Raw genomic sequence first — 19,625 nt, 5'->3', positions numbered from 1 at the left:
ACTACCCATTAGAAGTGGTTCACATGCTACTGGCTTATAACCACTGCTTTAAAATAAACTACATGACATTAGAATATGCAGACCTTCTTATTCTAATGTATCTGTATATTTGCATCTAATATAGGGAAATATTTTCAGTAAGAGAAGTCGATCTGTACTTTGTGCTCTTTACAGAAACTTGTTTGTAACTGACCTCCCCTCTCCCTCCTCCCCGGCAGAGAGTGCTGAGCCATCAGGATGACACAGCTCTACTTAAAGCTTACATCGTGGAGTGGCGCAAGTTCTTCACGCAGTGCGATATTTTGCCTAAGCCATTTTGTCAGTTAGAGATCACTTTAATGGGCAAGCAGGGCAGCAACAAGAAATCTAATGTAGAAGACAGTATTGTCCGCAAGGTACGTGATGGGTATTGCAAACTGCTCTGCGTACAGCAGTAGTGCAGGAGGTTTTCTCTGGCTGCAGATGAAATTGCTGCAGTTCTGTGACACAGCATCTTGCTTTGCTTCAGTGTGAGGGTCAGAATAACAACCTTGCAACTTGATTATTCCTCTCTACAACAATTTCCGTCTGTTGCTTCACCAGTTTTGTCTGCTGACAGTTTTGTTCAGGTAATTAAGGCAGTACTCTTTATGTAAAAGTAAATCAAGTTATTGAAATATTTGTGACAAATCTGGTAGAGTGGCAATTTAAAATATACCTACTGCTTCTGTACTTGTAATAAGATTAGTATTTCTGCACTTGATTTATTTTCTTAGGCCAAGATCTTAACTTGCTTTGTCTCTGAATTGTAATTACAAACAGCTCAATACTGTTATCACAAGCTAAATGTGCCTCTTGATCTCTAAAATGCTCCTTTCTCCCTCCAGACTCTGTCCTTTAGTTCAACATCTTTCATTATTCATTTTCATTGCAGAAATTATCTGTAGGGCAATAAAAGTTCTTTAGCAATCTTCTGTTTGGTATCAAAGATCATATTAGCTATCTTCAGGATGGCCAGGAGAAGCGAAATAGCTTAGAAGGTCAACTTAGAATCATAGAATCATTTTGGCATCTTATACTGTATACCTTCTGAAGAAATGGAAAGAGATCTTCAGCAATAAGAGGAGTCACCACTTCAAGTTACCTTTTTATGGTTATTTTTTTTCTTGGAGAAAACTCATGCTTTTATTAGGCTCTCCATGTCCTGGTGAACTTGAACTCTTAACTCTGCTGTCTTCTGAACTTTTCACAATTTCCCCAGGTATTCAGTAGCATATAAAAAGAAGGAGCTCCAGGGTTTAAGGTGGAGGAAAGGTCTATTGTAACTTGAATTCTTGGAGAGAATGAAGACTTGAACAAACATGTAGTGTGCTTAGAATATTTATCACTGAACAGCTGGTGGAGTTTAGGTGGGCATAAGTGTGGCTTGCCAGGGAGCTTTTCGTGTTGCTCAGCTGCAGCATGTTGGGTCTGATGATCAGGTATAATCCTTTTTGTAGAAGTGTTAGTAGCGATCATTCAAAAATCATACAATGAAATATGAAATGATCATTAATTTTGTTAGAGGCTACTCTGAGTGGTGTTCAAACTTTGCAATGCTTAGGTCTGGAGTTACTTGTCAATTATATTTGCATTACTTGTATATTAAACTTTCATATTGCATTAATGCAACACCAAAACATAGGCTTATTTCTTTACACAGCTGTTTTGTGTTAATTGAGTTTTTGTATTGTTTAAGATGTGGACTGCTAAATGGCGAACTGTATTTTGATGTTTGCTTCCAAAGTGACTTTTAACATATTCTATTGTTGAAGATGTTATTTGACTTGTTATGAAGAACTGTAGAAATAATACAGAATGATGGAATAGTATCTGAAGCAAAAAGTGATTGCTTTCTCTAGCTGTCCAGTTACATAAAGTAAGCTTAGAATATAAGCTGAATTTTACTTCTATTATATGTGAAGTATAGCAAGATCTAATTCTCAGATGATTAAACTGTTTTATATAACTGAAAAATTATAAAATGCTTGATTTCTATTTCTGATCTTTTATATTTAATTTGTAGAAACTTAAGTCTGCATATCACTTCCTGACAGGATTTTGTTTTTCTTTCTGTTATGTAGCTCATGCTAGATACATGGAATGAATCCATATTTTCCAATATAAAAAACAGACTTCAGGACAGTGCCATGAAGTTGGTTCACGCTGAAAGACTAGGAGAAGCTTTTGACTCTCAACTTGTTATTGGAGTTCGAGAATCCTATGGTATGTCTTGAACAGACAGATCTCAGTTGCATCCTCACTGGAGTAAATAAACGTTCACCATGTAACAGTTGGGGTGGTAATGCTGGAATGATTATATCAGCATTTTTATTATTATTATTTTTTAAGTAAAATAAAAACTTTGCAGCGTATTAGATTTGTGGCTAATACCCTTTTAGGTGGATATGTACAGGTGACTAATTCTACATGTCTTAAAGCTTATTCCATTTTTGATCTTTTTTATAGCAGTTGAGAGCAAAATGGAGACTTTTCTTTCTTCTAAAGGTGCAAAGTGTTGCTGGTAGCAAACAATAAATTTGCTCTCTCCATTTGTTTAAAAAAAAGAAAAAAAAACATGAAAATCTCAAGCATAGAAAAGAAAAGGCCTAGAGTGAAGATCTTGGGATTCTAAGAACATGTCTAAGAAAGCTGGATTGATCAGTAACATGGAGAAACTTTTGCTTACTTAGGCAGTGTGCTGAGCTGTTGTTTTCCTTTAACTTTCCACTTTTGCAACTGTATTTGATTGTGTATTTTTGATTACTGTGTTTGAACATCTAAAACTCTGGAGAAATCTATACTGTTCTTCTCAGGTCCCTATAATTAATTTAAGGTCCTTTTGAAGGAAAGACTGGCCAACATTGGATTTTTTTGTTTGTTTGTAGGATACTTGAAATTTCTCCATGCAATCTTTCAATAAAAACCTCACTTTAATGGGAAGAGGTTTGCTTGTTATTAGTCACATAAGTTTCTAAGACGTGAGAGTAAGTTTGGCCTTTCTTTTTGCAGTTAACCTTTGTTCTAATCCTGAAGATAAACTTCAAATTTATCGGGATAACTTTGAAAAGGCGTATTTGGATTCGACAGAGAGATTTTATAGAACACAAGCTCCTTCTTATTTACAACAAAATGGTGTACAGAATTATATGAAATATGTAAGTAAAAATAGTGTCAGAATTTTGTTCTTCAAGTGTTAGTACTTGAAGTGATTATTGTTCTTCTTTTGCACAGGCAGATGCTAAACTAAAAGAAGAAGAGAAAAGAGCACTACGGTATTTAGAAACAAGGCGTGAATGTAACTCTGTAGAAGCAGTAAGTATGATGGTGCAGAAAAGAACCCTATTCATTTACAGAAATTTGTATGAATTTCCAATCTGGCAACTTAAAACTTCTACTGATGTTTTAGTTGTAAAGGCAGACTAGAAGTTCGGGCAGGTTTTTATTCAGGTTAATTTTTATTTTTACATTTTGAGGCAGGTAAGATTTACAGACCAGCCTAGCAGATAAATGGTTTCTTACTGCTAATTTAGCATGTCTGAAAGAGTTACTGGTTACTGCGGTCAGAGGGAGAAGAGGAAATTTTATTAGAACTTTTCTGGATTTCCTCCTTTGCTAGACAGAAACATAACAATTTAGTTCAAAAGATTATTTATAGTTTATAATCCTCATGAGCAATGCTGTGCATAGTTCAAGGTGGAGGAAGATTTAGCTTCCGCGAGTAGTTCACAATTGTCTATGTTGGAATTAGCTCAAGATACGGGTTATTTTAAATAAACAACCTCTAAATCTGAACTGATTGTAGTTGATTAAAAAATAGTTTATGCCTAGTGTTAAGTTGTAAATTATTTGCTTCTGTGCAATTATAAATTGCAACCTGTTTGAAGGGGGGCTGACAAAACAGAGCTGTTTCTGACCTGCAGAAGCAGCTTCTGTGCTAGATCTAACCTTAGTGTCCTGTTCAAGCCAATCAGCCTGGTCCAAATAGGGTGTGCTGGAATGAGAACTATTCTTAGCTCTTGAGTTTATACTTGGAAACTAAGTAGGGTAGTTAATGTTCCAAAAGGGATAGCTCCCCTGGTAAAAAGATACAACAGAAATATTAAGCTGATTAGTGGATTGGAAGAATTTACTATATCTACTAACTGCATTTTAAAGAAATTCTGTATAGACTGTGTAGACTTTCTTCAGACTACAATTTTATGAATCAAGCCGTATCAGGATTATTTATTCTATATGCCATAGTTGATAAGAGCAGGCTAGATCTTGTGTCACAGCGCGATTGAGACAGGACAAATGTTGGAGTTCCCGTGGCTGCATGAGCTAATTCTGTGTTTAATGTGTTTCAGCTAATGGAGTGCTGCGTCAATGCCCTGGTGACATCTTTTAAAGAGACTATTTTAGCTGAATGCCAAGGCATGATCAAGCGAAATGAAACAGAAAGTAAGTGAAGCTTCAAGAACAGGGCAGGATGAACTCAGCATCAACAGCATAAAAATAGATTTGTTGGTAGATATATCAAATTACTGCTCTTAATAGAGGCTGGAAGTGTTTCATAGATAAAATGTTACTGCATATGGGCTGTTTTATCCCACAGATCTTACTGTCATTGGCTTCTTGTTCGTGGGGCTTCTTTTGTTGTTGTGTTTGGTTTTTGTTGTTGTTTTAATGTTGCTTCTGAAATCAGTACTTACAGTACCGTAATTGGAATGACTGGGTAGCTGTCATCTTTCTTATGATCTGTTTTATTTCTTTTCCTACAGTTTGTTTTCCTAAATTTGATAGTTGACAAATGTTGAATGTGTATCACTTTTTTGCACTTTGTCCTTCTTTCCCCTTTCCCCCCAAAAAAAGTGAAGCATCACTCTGCCAAGATGTTTTCTTGAAAAGCAAAAAACCTTATGTTTTTATATTTTTGTTTTATTTATTTTTTATTCTGATTACTGGTGCAAATATTTTATTCATTGACCTATCTCTGTATTTTTTTTCCGGTTTTATAACCAGTATGTCACTCTGAGTAGTGAAACTTGATACTTCGTGTTTTTTTTAAAGTTTTAAAAAGGCTTAATCAATTTGCTCCAAGAAATTGAGAGGTTAGTGTGGTTCAGAAGTCTTGTGTTGGTCCTGGGTGATAAGCCAAGCAAGCCAATTCGTTAAAATGTCGTAATCCAAGTAGAGAAATGGGGAGGAGAAAGAGAATAGTGTTTTTTTGTTGTTGTTGTTGTTGTCTTTGTATCCTGCAAGCAATGATTATTTATTTCATTTGTGTAAAGTTTTCATTTCTGTGAAAATGTGAAATTTGGAATTTATGGCTCTGAAACACCTAGCAAAGGTACTCCTAAAGTTAGTATTTCAGAAAATATTTGACCTCAAAACTATGTCACACTCATCTGTTTGCCTAGAAGCATGATTTCTGGCGCTAGTCCAGAGCTAAATCTAGAATGCCACCAAACCTACCCTCTGAGTGTAGGTTTCAGCCTTCATAGGAGTCCCAGAGGCTTACAGAAATGCAGAACTTCAGAAGGTTTCATCGATAGCATCCACAGCATCCTTCCTCAGAACCTACTGCCATCCTCTCCTTCCTCGTGGTGCCCCTCTGGGCTCTTTCTAGGCTCTGGAATACTCCTGTTTATATTTGATCTGCAAGAATGAGAGCATCCCCTTCCACTCTTGTGTTTTTTTTTTTTTTTTTTTTTTTTTCCCCATGCCAATCTATGCTGCTTAAAATGTTACAATTGAGAATGACTGTGGGGAATAGCTAAATACTTAAATACTTATCTAAAGACTGCAGCTACAGGTAATGTATAGGTCTGATAGTATCCTCTGCTTGAATGCATCTGGTAGTATCCTCAGAGCAAGTGAAGTTGTACTTCACTTGTGCAAGAGTCTTTGACATTAATCATTCCAAGGAATTTCACTTTTTTTTTTGTTATTGTGAAGTGACTGACATAAGAGCTCTGTTTTTATTTACTTATGTAGACTGTGCTGGGTACTGCTGTAAAATACGCAGTTACAAGAAGTATTTAATACTTGCATGCCCTACAGCTGAAGAAAAGCATAATGTTTTCTACCTAAATGCTATCAAAGAAGTCACAACTAGCAAACACTTATCAAATTGGCTTAGTACCTGTTTGCCTGCAGTATTGGGGTTGGGAGGACTAGATTTCTTTCTTCAAAGTCACAACAGAAATAAGAAGTAAACTGCCTTATATGAAGTATGAAATGACACTTGTTTCCAAACATCTGCAATATGGATTTCCTTACCTTTCAGTTTGAGAACACTTTTGAGGGAAATTCAGTGCAGTGTTCTTTTTATTCTTTTAATCTGGAATCTGTCTTTGGAGAATCTTTTATTATTATTATTTAATAATTATTATTATTAATAAAAGATATTATTATTATTAAATTTTGTATATTTATTTACCTCTCTTTATTGGGAGAGGTCACTGGATTCTCAGATTGTTCTCCCTTGCTTCTACCTCACGAATTACTGATCCCATCAATAATCTGTGGAAATATATAGTACCCCTTTGTTCCCCTGCTGCCCTCTCAACACTTTTTTTTTTTTTTTTTAAATCCATTTCCACCCTTTTCACCCTTTTCACTCTTTATTTAAAGTCGGGTGAAAAGATAAAGTTGAGGGAGGATTTTGGATTTATACTGTGTAAAACAGTGCCACATCATTTATATTGTACCTAAGCTGGGCCAATCAGGGAGTTGCTGACAGACTTCTGACAGAATTTTTTTTCTAGTTTCTGAAATCCTGTTATTTAGCCTGTTATGAGTTGCCTGTATTTGCACTGTAAATTTTCCCTTGGAATTTTTTATTATTTTTTTTGTTCTTTGATTCGTTTTTTTCAAGGAATTTGTCCTTCCTGTGCAAGTTGTTGGTCCTGCAGCAATTGTTGGGATACAGAATTTGCTAATGTAACTTAATCTCCTGTGGTGATAGGAGGATGCTGCTGACAGACTTACTGCAGAGGAGAAAACTAATAAGATGGGACCTCTGGCTTTTGTGCCCTTTCACTAGAGGTGCAGCATTAAGAAACAAAACAGATCCGTCTATTTTTTTTTTCTTATTAAAAAGAGAATCAGAGTCCTTAATCAGTTTTGTCTCTTTCATTAGAGAAGTTATTGGGTACATTTATTTTAAATCTCTGTGGTTCCAAAAATTATTTGGTGGCCTTAATCCAGGTGTTCCTATGTAACCAACTTTGCAGAGATGGCTATTGATCTTTCAACCCTTTTTTCTTTCCCCTCCTTTCTTGGTTATGAAATGTTTTCCTGAATTTTAGACAAATAATGGTATTGGTCTTTGTGGTTGTTAAACTGGTAACTTTCAGGATAATTAGCCTCTTTTGAAAACGTAAAGAATAAGTTATGACATTAAAATGTGATGTGCCTTTAATTAAAATATTGCAGATGTATCATAAACACAGGAAGAATTCATTTCAGTTTTAGTCCTGAGAGAAAAACTTGGAACATAAGGTATGATTTTTAGGTATCAGAATTTAATTCCCATAGGCTTCCACCTAAAAGGAATCCATTTTTGCCAGGGTTGTTGAGGCAATTGTACTTTACTCCAAATGCCATTGACTTTTTTTTTCCTATCTTGTAGTGTTTATGCATAAACAACTAATACAATAAATAACTGTTGTCTTCTCAGAAGTATCTCCTTGTCTTCAAAACATTTTTCTTATAAGGGGTAAATTTGATTTTGTTCCTTACATATCACTTGAGATATCTTAGCAGAAATGCAGGGCTTTTTTTGTTTGTTTAGCCTTTTTTTTTTTTTTTTTTTTTTTTTTTTTTTACACACAGATATTTGATCAGTGGCTTCATCAGTATTTCTGTCTTTCAGAATTACATTTAATGTTTTCATTGATGGATAAAGTTCCAAATGGAATAGAGCCCATGTTAAAAGACTTGGAAGAACATATTGTTAGTGCTGGACTTGCAGATATGGTAGCAGCTGCTGAAACTATTACTACTGTAAGTATACTGGCTTAAGAAAGTGTTTCTCACATGTTCTATTTAGGGGAAATACCACGTGTGAATGTAAATAATGTTTTAAAACTTAAACATAAAGCTTTCCAGCTATCAAGATTTGAAAAGTCCAGAGAAGTTTTTTCCTTGTATTTTCAACTGGGTTGCTTCAAAAAGTGAGTCCAGCTTGTAATAAGGAAGAATTTATAAATTAAATCCATGGGATTATGGAATATGGTTGTATTTTAATTAAAATGGCACAATTAATTTACTTCTAACTTCTTGAAGATATTCAAGCTTTGTTTCAGTCTAAGAATGATTGTGCAATGTAGAAATTTATGAAAGATTTTTTTTTTCCCCAACTGTTTCTTTTCAGCTTTTTATCATCTTCCCTTGGGGTTTAGGGCTATTGAGTATCTGCAACAGCTAGGATGTGCCTTTTATTAGTCCTTGTAATTTTTTTTTTCCATTTGGCAGTTAAACAGTCTTTGAAAGCTTGCATATGAGCTTTTTTTTTTTTTTTAGTGTAGAAAACATTTATTTAAGTTTGTATTGAGACTTATGCACTGTAAAGTTCAAATGCGTATTCATGGTTATGCAGTTTTAGGACCACTGCCTTATTACAAGTTTGAGATTGGTATGTAAGCTCACACTAACTGCTATGAGGCCTGTTTTTATTACTGTTTTTATTATTAATTTGATTTCTTTTTCCTCTTTAGGATTCTGAGAAATATGTAGAACAACTGCTTACATTATTTAATCGATTTAGTAAATTGGTTAAAGAAGCTTTTCAAGATGATCCAAGATTTCTTACTGCAAGAGATAAGGTATATTTCTGCTGATCTTTTGTTTTCAGCATTTTAAGAATTGGGGGAATTAATATTATGACATCTCTGAAATCCTTGTGCACATTGATTTTTATTTTATTTTTAACCTAGAAACTGCTTAATAGCTGAACTCAACTAAAACGTTAATAAAACTTACTATCAATTGATAACCTTTTCTTTATTCAGATTTTTACTTCAAAAGTAGGTGCCTTCTGACCAGTACCTCAGAAGACTGAATGTGTTGAGCAGCTTAAGTTTTATTTTCTTATTCAACAGTAGATTCATGTTTAGGATTTGCTATATATGTAAGTTTAATTCCATGACTTTGGATATGCAGTCTGTTCCATGCAGTCCCTTCCAAGATTGTTGCTTAAAGGAGAGTAGTATGCTAATGGAAAGGAAAGAAAAAAAAAAAGGGGGGGCGGGAAATATATGGCATCAGTTAATGGGGAATTGAGTCATAGAATTTGAACTCTTATGCTGAAAATCAAGTCCATAAACTTAGGACTAATAAAGGAAGTACATGAGTTTGTAATGCAATGTTATATCTAAAAAAGGGAAATAAAATTTCTGTAATATCATACTTTGAAGAGAGAAGTTGAATAGAGCACTGATCTTGCAATTGTTTATCTTAGGCATACAAAGCAGTTGTGAATGATGCTACAATATTTAAACTTGAATTGCCACTGAAGCAAAAGGGGTAAGCCATATAAGCTTTAATGTGAGATTTTTTTTTTTATTGTTAAACATCAAGCTTCTGAGTGTTTTGAGTTTTTTGCATAATGCAGTTTGTCATTTGGTTATGAAACTGTTCAGACACCCTTCCCAGGGCAGGAAGTCAAAAATGTAGCCTATGGAAACTCAAATTTATTTGTTGTAACTGTATTACTTTTATCCTGGAGTAATGAGTCACTTTGTTAGCTGGACTAAGTAATGCCTTTCAGAATTATTGTTCCCAAATTACTGGGCAGTGTAACTGTCAACTTCAATAAAAGTCGGGGAAAACTGCTGCTGTGATCTGTGTGAGTGGGAGACCTTTGTGGGTCACAGTAACAATTTTGGTTCAGCACAGGTTCAGATGGGTTAGTTTAAATAGTTTCCACTAGGATATTAAATTAACTGCTGTGGCTTTGCACTCAAAGAAACCAAGCCAAACAAATCTTATGGTAGCCACACTGATAACCTAGCCAAAAGGAGGTAGCAGTCAGGTAATTAATACTGTTATGTTAAATATGTGATATGCCACCTGAATAGGGATCTTCATATGTTTATGTAACAGTGATTGCTTATTTGTAGTTACTACAGAAACAAAGTTTGTGTGGTTGGGCTATTCACCTTATAGTTTGTCAAATTATATTGCACTGGCTGAAGGGTGCATGTCTCAAAGACCTTTTACCCACGTAGTGACTTGCCCATAAGAATGGTTCTGTGATAAGAATGGCATAAGTTGAGGTGCAATATCCATCAACAATTTACTGTAGATATAGTCATCTAGTAATAGATGTAACTGATGATCAGCACAAGTCTCACTAACAAACTGATACTGCTGGTGAAAATGGCAGCTGATGATAAGGCTTCCATTGCTAGGTCTAAAATCATCTCGTGTTGGTTAGGGTGTGATCTGTTATGTGACACGTTTGCTTTGGTTTTGTCCTTGAGGCTTCTAAGAAAGCAGCAACCTGAGTTTCAGAGATACTATTAATGAATTTTCTAGGATTCTTCTTTAGCAGATTTTGTAGGCCTGGTTGAGGGTCCGCTGTCTATTTCATGGAATATCAGTATAGTGTATGTACAACTCTACAATCTGTGGTAACCTCACTTAAGTTCTCCAAAAGCCTCAGATAAAATAGATATGTTCTCTTATAAGAGCCAAACCAATGGAAATGATTCTCCATATCATATGTTGATATGGATTAATGGTGTGTTTTTCAAATTTCAGGTTTATCACCTGACTCTCCTTTTCAGCATAGGTAGTCTTTACGCAAAAGGTCCTTGTGTATACTCCTTTTTTGTGAGGAGGGAAAGATATGAAACTATGTCTTCTTATTCAGCATTCATGAGTTTGTATGTGTATTTGGGAAGAGGAAGCTATAAAAGTCTGTTTAGATTTTTGGTTCTTATTCTGTGTTTGATTTTGGAGTAATGGTAAACCTTGCTGACTTCCTATTACTGGGTGAATGCCTTCACAAGGGTCTATCTTTGACTTGTGCAGTTGTAGGCAAGGTAGAGAACGTTGTTTTAGGTCTCAGCTAATGTTTTAATTTCCTGTGGGAATGTCCAAACCAGTATCTCAGTAATATTCTGCTTCACGCCTTGGAAATGCAATCTGTCTAATGATGTATTTTAGGGTTTGGGATTTTGATTTGTTTGTTTTTTCCCCAAAGCCAAAAGTTTCTTTCTTACCCCCATGATGGTGGTCTTCCCTCTGTTTATTCTTCTCAAGCTTCTTTGAGTTACCTGCTTGTGCAATCTGTTTTCAATTGAACTGAAACTATATCCATCCAACATGTACCTTTAAATTTAGCTTAAGAATATGGGATTCCGTAATTTCTGTGTGCTGCTGGCACCCTGAAGATACTGGTTCAGAAATACCAAAGAACACACTGCTTGAGTAAGATTTCTGACTTGTAATGGCCAAGGCCATCGATGACTCTCCTTGCACTGTGTTTTGGGCCCATTCAAGTAGTGCATCTATCCAGGATAATCTCACGGAGAGAAGTGGCCCTGGCCATTCAAGACAAGCCCTCAAGTTGGTGCTTCCTGGCTGCAGGAATAGAGCTTGATCCCTGGCACTAGTTCAGTTGAAATGATCAAGTTGTAGATGCTTCTGAAAATGCTTGGTAGTATTTACTATTTGAAGAAGAAAGGGGAATTTTCCTTAGCTTTTCATTTATTTAATAAGAGTGTGAATTCATTGCTAGGATTCTTGCAAAATGGATGGGGAAAGGGTGGTCTGTCTTGTTAACAGTGTGACAATTCCAATAGAGAAGAACTTCAATTTGAAGGTTTGTTTTGTTGTTTTATTTAGTGTTGGATTGAAAACACAGCCTGAATCCAAATGCCCTGAGCTTCTTGCTAATTACTGTGATATGTTGCTAAGAAAAACGCCACTAAGCAAAAAACTAACCTCTGAAGAAATTGAAGCAAAGCTTAAAGAAGTGGTATGTTCTTGCTTTCTACTTGCTACTTGTTCTGAAGAAGAATTAATTTGGTTGTCGTGTTTCTGGAAGCAGTTTAATGCCTTCGTCTTGAAAATTAGTTTTTCAGGGTGTAATAGTGGGGAAGAGAATTTGTTAGATAATAAAGTGTGTGTGTGCCTGTGTGTTGTAAACCATGCAGTGTTTCATGTCTGTGTCGGCAGTGCACAAAATTAATTTTCTAATTAATTGCCAATGTCAAACTGTATAGTTTATTACAGTAACTACACGTCATGCATTCTAGTTTAGAAAAGGATAGAGAAGATTTCTTTTTATCAGTATTTATCAGAGATTCCTTGATGGTTGACAAATAAAAAAGTGGCAGATACGATGTTGCAAAAGACTCGGAGCTGTTACCTGTGATATTATGACAGTTCTTTTTAAGGCAATCTCAAGTAGTTATTTTCTGCTTCATCGTCCATAGTGTTACTAGATGATCACGGAAAGACTTCTCTGCTTAACAATTCAAGCAAATATACTAAACTCTGCTTCTCTTGACAGCTTTTGGTACTTAAATATGTACAGAATAAAGATGTTTTCATGCGATATCACAAAGCTCACTTAACGAGACGCCTGATATTAGATATATCAGCTGATAGTGAAATTGAGGAGAACATGGTGGAATGGCTCAGAGTAAGTAGCCTCATGTTTTGCCTTACTTGCTCATTCCTGCTAGCAGTATTAATTGTCATTCCTGAACTTAGGTGTCCTTCTTGCTTAGGTGAGTTCTGTTTTAAATTAAAAGCCACTTAAGCCATCTCACAATTCCTTATTATTGCAAAACTTTTTGAAAGTAAAACAGCTTAGCTCTTTTCTAAGAGAAAGATTGACCCTAGTAGTGATAGTTACAAATTACAGGATATTTCACATATTGAATATTTGAAGCCTTCAGATATGTGCAAATGACCACAATGCATTTGACTTGTGTTTTAAGTGTTTGAGATTTGTAACCAGGCTAATTGAAATTTTATGTAAATTAGAATATGATTTGCACACTGTAAATGTTCCCTCAAATCTCAGAATTCATTGTTTCTGTAAAACTGGCCTATGTTCTTAAGCACCTGGGTTTATTTTAGAGAATCATCATATGTCCTTAAGAATAGCTACGTGTAATCCATGAAACCTTCATTGTTATAAACTATTTATAAATATATATACATGCACATATTCGTATATATAAAATATAAATATATATATAATATATACAAATCTAGATATATTGACTATGTTATATTCTTCACTGTTGTATAATTTTTGAAAATATTATTTGGTAATTAAAGGGTTTTGTTCTTAGCTGTGTCTAGCTCAGTGTCCTGTTTATTTTCCCAGGAAGTAGGTATGCCAGCAGACTACGTAAATAAGTTGGCTAGAATGTTCCAGGATATCAAAGTATCTGAAGACTTGAACCAGGCCTTCAAAGAAATGCACAAAAACAATAAACTTGCTTTGCCAGGTATTATTTTCAAATGATTTGCTGTTTTTTTATTTACGTCAATGAAAAACAATTTTATCAAATATTGAGTTAAAATTGAGCCAGGTTGAACAAACTCTTCAGGGCTTTGTTTCCGATAGATTTGAAGTGTCTGTTCTCTGGGTATACTCTGATTTCTCTTTGTTAACTCTGGAGCTGGATCATCTTTTTAAGTTACTTGCTTTGTTTTGTTTTCCTTCATGAGATATAAACTCTCTACTCTTGTAGTTTAAATTCCAAGCAGAGCTTTGCTCCTCAGTCAGATGAATGCCTTAACTACCCCCCTTTTTACATCATTCATGGGTGCTTTGCAGTGTTTCTCCTTCCCTTACAAGCAGGAAAGATGGATGCACAGTATTAATGGCAAATACCTGATTGGAGCTCTTAAATTTCACGGATGAGAGAGGGTAGGAAACAGCTTGATGTTTATCTGTTATACTTGAAGAGTTACATGATCCTTTATTGTCTTACAGCTGATTCTGTGAATATTAAAATTTTAAATGCTGGTGCCTGGTCTCGAAGTTCTGAAAAAGTCTTTGTCTCGCTGCCCACGGAATTAGAAGATCTCATCCCAGAAGTTGAGGAGTTTTATAAAAAGAATCATAGTGGTAGAAAACTGCACTGGCATCACCTCATGTCCAACGGAATTGTAAGTTTATAGTTTTTAGTGTGTCTGTACTTTCTGTGTCTTTATATCAAGGAAGCTGATATTGCAGAAAGACTGACAAGCAAAATTGTGTCTTTCTGTTCACAGATAACTTTTAAGAATGAGGTTGGCCAGTATGACTTGGAGGTAACAACATTTCAGCTAGCTGTGTTGTTTGCATGGAACCAAAGACCCAGAGAGAAGATTAGCTTTGAAAATCTTAAACTAGCAACTGAACTCCCTGACGCAGAACTTAGGAGGACTTTATGGGTATATCCCTTTCTCTTGAAACAGACTTTTTTCTAATTTTTTTTTTTTAATCTGAAGTACTAGATTCATATTTTTGTCTTTTTGAATATGACGTGTGAACACCTTTTCTGCTAATTGATCAGTTGTAATACTGGCTCGCTGCACTACTGTGGAGCACATGCAACCTTTGCATTAATATGTTCTCTTTTCCCAGAATTACTTAGCTTTTGGAAGCAGCAAGATCTTTCTGCCTGTATACTTACTGCCTAAAGAACACAATTATGATTGTGGTTACCGGAGTGGGACTGGTCTAATTCTAGCAATTCATGGGTACCTGCTAAATGTATATTGCTTAAAAATAACTTGTTTGCTCTATCTTTGAATTATTTGGCTTAAGAATAATGAGACTAGTCAAGTAAAGCAAACTTTAACACTGAAAGTCACCTCTTTAGGGGTAAATTCATGCATTTTACTACTTCTGTATAATCTTAGTTATGCTAACTCATTTCAAAAAGTGACATGGTAAACTGTGTCCCCTCTGCGATTTTACTGGGATTTTCATGTTGTCTTCCAGCAGCTCCAAACAAGACTATGCAGTTCCCCTGCTGCAGTCCACACAGCAGGGAACTGTGTTCTTAAATAGTTGTTGTTTCCATTTGGAAAGTCTGGTGTTATATTTTTGTTCTTTTTTTTTTTTCCCCCTTTTCTCTGTAGTCTCTTGTAGCATTTCCAAAGCTGAAACGTCAGGTTTTATTGTATGAACCTCAAGTCAATTCACCCAAAGACTTTACAGAAGGAACCCTCTTCTCGGTGAACCAGGAGTTCAGTTTAATGTAAGACGATGTTTGAAAATGAAAATAACATGTACTGTTTTAGAATTAAGGGAATTCACTTAAATCTCCATCTTTGGAAACTTTCAAGATTCAGCTAGACAGACGCTTGGCTGCTCCTGTTCTCACCTGTTGGTTGTGCTGTGCTTCAAGTAGCTGTTTGGACTAGATGACATCTGGGGGCCCCTTCGGATGAGTGTTTCTATGATTCCAGTTTCCTAAGCGTGTGTGGATGAGGTGCAAAATAAGAAGCTTTGCTATCTGGCTGTTATTAAAGATCCCATGAGATTCCTTCATACAGGAAGAGCAGCATGTAAGCAGAACATTGCTACTGCGTTGTTATTTCCACCTCCCCAGCTGTTTCAAAAACAGAGTGATAAGTTTAAATGGGAAATGAAACTGCTTATTGTTATTAATAAGCAGTGTGTTATTATTAAGCACCATTATTCTGTGATTATGGTGCCTTATGGTCGCTGTGATTTTGACTAGAGGCACATCTTTATTTCAGTGACAATTGCAATACTCTTCCTGGTGCTTCGAAATCCTTCAGAACATAAGATAGGATATAGAGAAATGTAAATGGAATCACAGGAGGGTTGAGGTTGGAAGGGACCTCTAGAGATCATCTAGTCCAACCCCACTGCTCCAGCAGGGACACCTAGAGCACGGGGCACAGGGTGGCATCCAGGCAGGTTTGGAAGATCTCCAGAGAAGGAGACTCCACAACCTCTCTGGGCAGCCTGTTCCAGGGCTCTGTCACCCTCACAGGAAAGAAGCTCTTCCTCCCAGCACACTTTATTTTGATTTTGTCTCTCCATTACGAATGACTGTGAATACAACTGGCTCCTTGCTATTAATCTCAAATTCTGGGCCTCGTTTTCACTAACTCCTGGACATCTGGATCCATGGAGAAGGAGGTGCCAAATCTACTGCTCCTGGTGCCCAGGTTCTTGCCCAGGGCTCACAGCATTGGTCCTTCTTATCAGGATTATAAGCTTTGAGAGTGATAATAGGTCATAACAGAAGAGACAGGCTGAACAGAAAAATGGTGGGTGAAGAACACCATCAGATTTTTGCTATATTTATCTGTTTGTTTGTTTTTTTTTTTCCTAATAATAGCTTATTTTGATTGAAAAATGAACTAGTTCCATATATATATATATTTATTTCTGGAAATTTATTCTTCAAAATATTACTGGTTACTTTTCAGTGTTGGACACTGTCAGTTTTTGCTGATGAGTGTTCTGAGTGCTGGTATATTCATTTTTCTGTTGATGGGAGAAATGGACATTGCGTTTGGATTTACCACCAGCTACCTCAGTACTGCACTACTAACAGCCTATACATACCTGATATAAGATGGTACTCAGTGCTGTTTTAATGCAAGCTTAATGGGAATTCCTTAACTGAAAGTGTATTTTTGGTTTATCTTTGTATGATACAACTTTTTCAGAAAAAATGCTAAGGTTCAGAAAAGGGGCAAGATAAATTTGATCGGTCGATTACAACTTACAACGGAGAGGATGCGAGAAGAGGAGAACGAAGGAATAGTCCAGCTAAGAATATTGCGAACCCAGGCAAGTACCACTGACAGGGGAATATAAAATTGCTTTAATTCCTTTCTTTTATTATTGCAGTTACACACTGTCCACACTGACAGCTCATGTATGAAATGAATGTTTGTGATCCTTTGGAGATGCACGCACCAGATGTGGGGGGAGTGTGTGTACACTCCTCTGGAGGTGGTGACTTCTGCTCATAGAGTGAATAAATGTTGGATTTTAGTGACTAACTCGCACGTGGATAAAAGATTTAACCATAGATTCACCTTCAAAAGGCAGTGACTAGAGTCATCCTATTTCTCTTGCATCTTGCCCATGCTTCAGGCTGGTACTTTATTTATCAACGTTTCTGTAAGAACTGTTCATTGAACATAGCTACTTATGCTAAGAAATGTAGCAACAGCATGTGACTTTGTACCTAGTGGACTGGCGCATGCAAGTTCAAAGCTGTTTTATATTACATGATTTTATAATTTCAATCAAGTTTTTCAGGTAGCCTAACTTTTGCTACAGTGTTTTCCTTGGTTTGAGTTTTGCCAAGTTCTTGGCAGTACCTTGTGGGATGATGAAATCCACGGTCTAATTTTACATATAAAACGTGTTCTTACTGCATTTTTTTTTCAACATTCCCAACATTAGCTTTCTTTGCTCTTTTTTTGCGTGTATGTTATGAGTCTGGGAGAATAGAACCTCCAAGCAATCTTTACCCTGTTGTATTAGGATGTTTAAAGTTTAACCGTGAATGGCCCTGCATGGCCAAATGGTTGTGATTCACAAAGGGCAGCATCTTATTTGGAGTGGGGGCTTGGTGCTCCTCTTGAGTGGGTTCAGATCACCCTCATTTTCAGAAGGGCGTAAGCAAGAGTGGAAATGGGCCCTGTCTAGTTTTAAGTGCAGTTTGTCTTATGCACAGCATTTACCGTGTCACATTGTATTCAGACCGCCTGATGTCAAGATAGATTTTTCTCTTTGATTTTTAAGAAAAATACTTTTTGTTGTTGTTTTGTCTTACAATGATCCCTCTCTGTTCTCTTTGTCACTTCCATTGAATGTTTTGAAAGAGTGTGTGTGGGTGGGTGCACATATAGATACATATAAAATACAATATAAAAAAATAAAAACTTGTGTTTTCTCCACCAGGAGGCTATCATCCAAATAATGAAAATGCGGAAGAAAATTACTAATGCCCAGCTTCAGACTGAACTGGTAGAAATATTGAAAAACATGTTCTTGCCACAAAAGAAAATGATAAAAGAGCAAATTGAATGGCTCATAGAGCACAAATATATCAGAAGAGATGAGTCGGATATCAACACCTTCATATATATGGCGTGATCTGAGGACTCTAAGATGCTGAGAACACAAATGGAAGGGTTCTTGGACAGATAGCTGCAACAGTGAATGCTGCAGGAGGACTCGCTTTGACTTTCGTTACATATAAAAATCCCTGCCTTACCTTAAAGAGGACTCTATTTTGCCAATCTCATTCAGCTAGCATGATGGCATTCCCTTCATGTTGCACACTTCTAACAGCATGCTGTTTTGTGGGAAACTTGCATTCATGAAGAGCCCATTGTGAACTTTTTAAAATAGATTTGATTTACACCCACCAGGAAGAATACAGGTTTGGGTTTTTAGATGACCAGTACTTGCACAAGGAAAAAAAATACTCAAATATTCATGCACTGAGGAACTGCTATTAGTTTTGTTTTGTTTTTATTTTTTTTAATGCAATTAGGACTAGAAGTAGCACTTTCACTTTGTGTTTTGGATCAACAGAGTAACATACTGTCCACCTTTGATCCTTTTTACATAATAACATTTGAGAGACACATACATACGCCTCACAATTGATATGTATTTGTTACAGTTAAAACCTCTTGGCTAGAGCAGTGCTTCAATCTAGTAAGTGGATTTCAATAATTGACACACAAGTGACATGAAAGTAATTCCAACTTGTGAGTGATACTTTTCTTTAAGCAGGAGATCATAGTTCTTTATATTGTTTGCTGTAAACAAATGGATATACATTATATCTTATTTGGACAAATGATTTGCTACAATCCTTTTGAAGAGATGAAGCATTTTTTGAATGATACTTCACTCAAAAACAGTTTTCATGGGTGGGTCTGTTATAGTGAACAAAAATATTAAGTGTATTTCTGTGTACATTTAATATTTGTATTCCAGATATTTAAGTATGACTACATAAATCTGAATGCATTAAAGAGTCATTGATATACAACTCTCCCAGAAAGGAATACTTGAAGATCTCTGGATTAATTCCTCATGGGTAACTTTACATATACTGGTGAGGTTAATCAAATTGGACTGTTTTGTTGCCAGAAAGTTAACATCTTTATGTGGAAAAAACGAACCCGCTACGTTTTTTTTTTTTTTTTTTAAACAGTGGGAAATAAAATTGTAAGAAAATGGTAAAATTTAAGAGGAAATTTAAGGGGAAATGTACCATGATTAACGTATGCAGAGAGAGTGCCAAATACACATCAGGAATTTTGACCTTTTTTGAAAATATATATATACATTACCTCTTCTCTTTTTCAATCATCTTAAGTAGCCTTTTGGCAATGCCTGACTCTCTGCTACTTTGAAATGTCCCAGCATGTCTTGGACTGGTCCCATGAATCACTGGAGCAGAGTGCCTGTCTTGGAACAGAAGGTAAGTTGAGCTTTACTCAGTTCTCTGTGAATCCTCAATAAATGTCACAAGCAGCTGCTCAATTTTCTTTTAATTTACCGATTCAAGTACAGCATGAAAAGGTCTCATCTCTTTCGGTGATTGAAAGGGGGAAGAGGACACAGTAACTTTACTCTAAAA

The 19,625-nt window shown here is 35.9% G+C and overlaps 1 protein-coding gene across 1 annotated transcript in view; it reads left to right on the top strand.

Moving 5' to 3' along the window:
- CUL5 (cullin 5) overlaps window positions 1-19,164 on the top strand; it is a 29,302-nt gene extending 10,138 nt beyond the window's left edge. Inside the window, exons 4-19 of the mRNA XM_088522307.1 lie at window positions 219-395; window positions 2,103-2,244; window positions 3,031-3,176; window positions 3,253-3,333; window positions 4,368-4,461; window positions 7,880-8,010; window positions 8,724-8,831; window positions 9,467-9,531; window positions 11,860-11,992; window positions 12,530-12,661; window positions 13,358-13,481; window positions 13,973-14,148; window positions 14,254-14,415; window positions 15,109-15,227; window positions 16,678-16,801; window positions 17,927-19,164. Coding sequence (XP_088378433.1) covers window positions 219-395; window positions 2,103-2,244; window positions 3,031-3,176; window positions 3,253-3,333; window positions 4,368-4,461; window positions 7,880-8,010; window positions 8,724-8,831; window positions 9,467-9,531; window positions 11,860-11,992; window positions 12,530-12,661; window positions 13,358-13,481; window positions 13,973-14,148; window positions 14,254-14,415; window positions 15,109-15,227; window positions 16,678-16,801; window positions 17,927-18,121 — 2,109 coding nt within the window. The 3' untranslated portion in view covers window positions 18,122-19,164. The remainder of the gene's footprint in view (window positions 1-218; window positions 396-2,102; window positions 2,245-3,030; window positions 3,177-3,252; window positions 3,334-4,367; window positions 4,462-7,879; window positions 8,011-8,723; window positions 8,832-9,466; window positions 9,532-11,859; window positions 11,993-12,529; window positions 12,662-13,357; window positions 13,482-13,972; window positions 14,149-14,253; window positions 14,416-15,108; window positions 15,228-16,677; window positions 16,802-17,926) is intronic.
- The last annotated feature ends 461 nt before the right edge of the window (window positions 19,165-19,625 follow it).

This window comes from Tinamus guttatus, unplaced genomic scaffold (assembly GCF_059628265.1).
Source record: "Tinamus guttatus ecotype Peru unplaced genomic scaffold, ASM5962826v1 Tinamus_guttatus_pri_ptg000150l, whole genome shotgun sequence".
In the NCBI taxonomy this organism is placed as follows: domain Eukaryota; kingdom Metazoa; phylum Chordata; class Aves; order Tinamiformes; family Tinamidae; genus Tinamus; species Tinamus guttatus.
The sequence above is the reverse complement of the archived record's forward strand: the minus strand, read 5'-3'. Positions and strand labels throughout refer to the sequence as shown.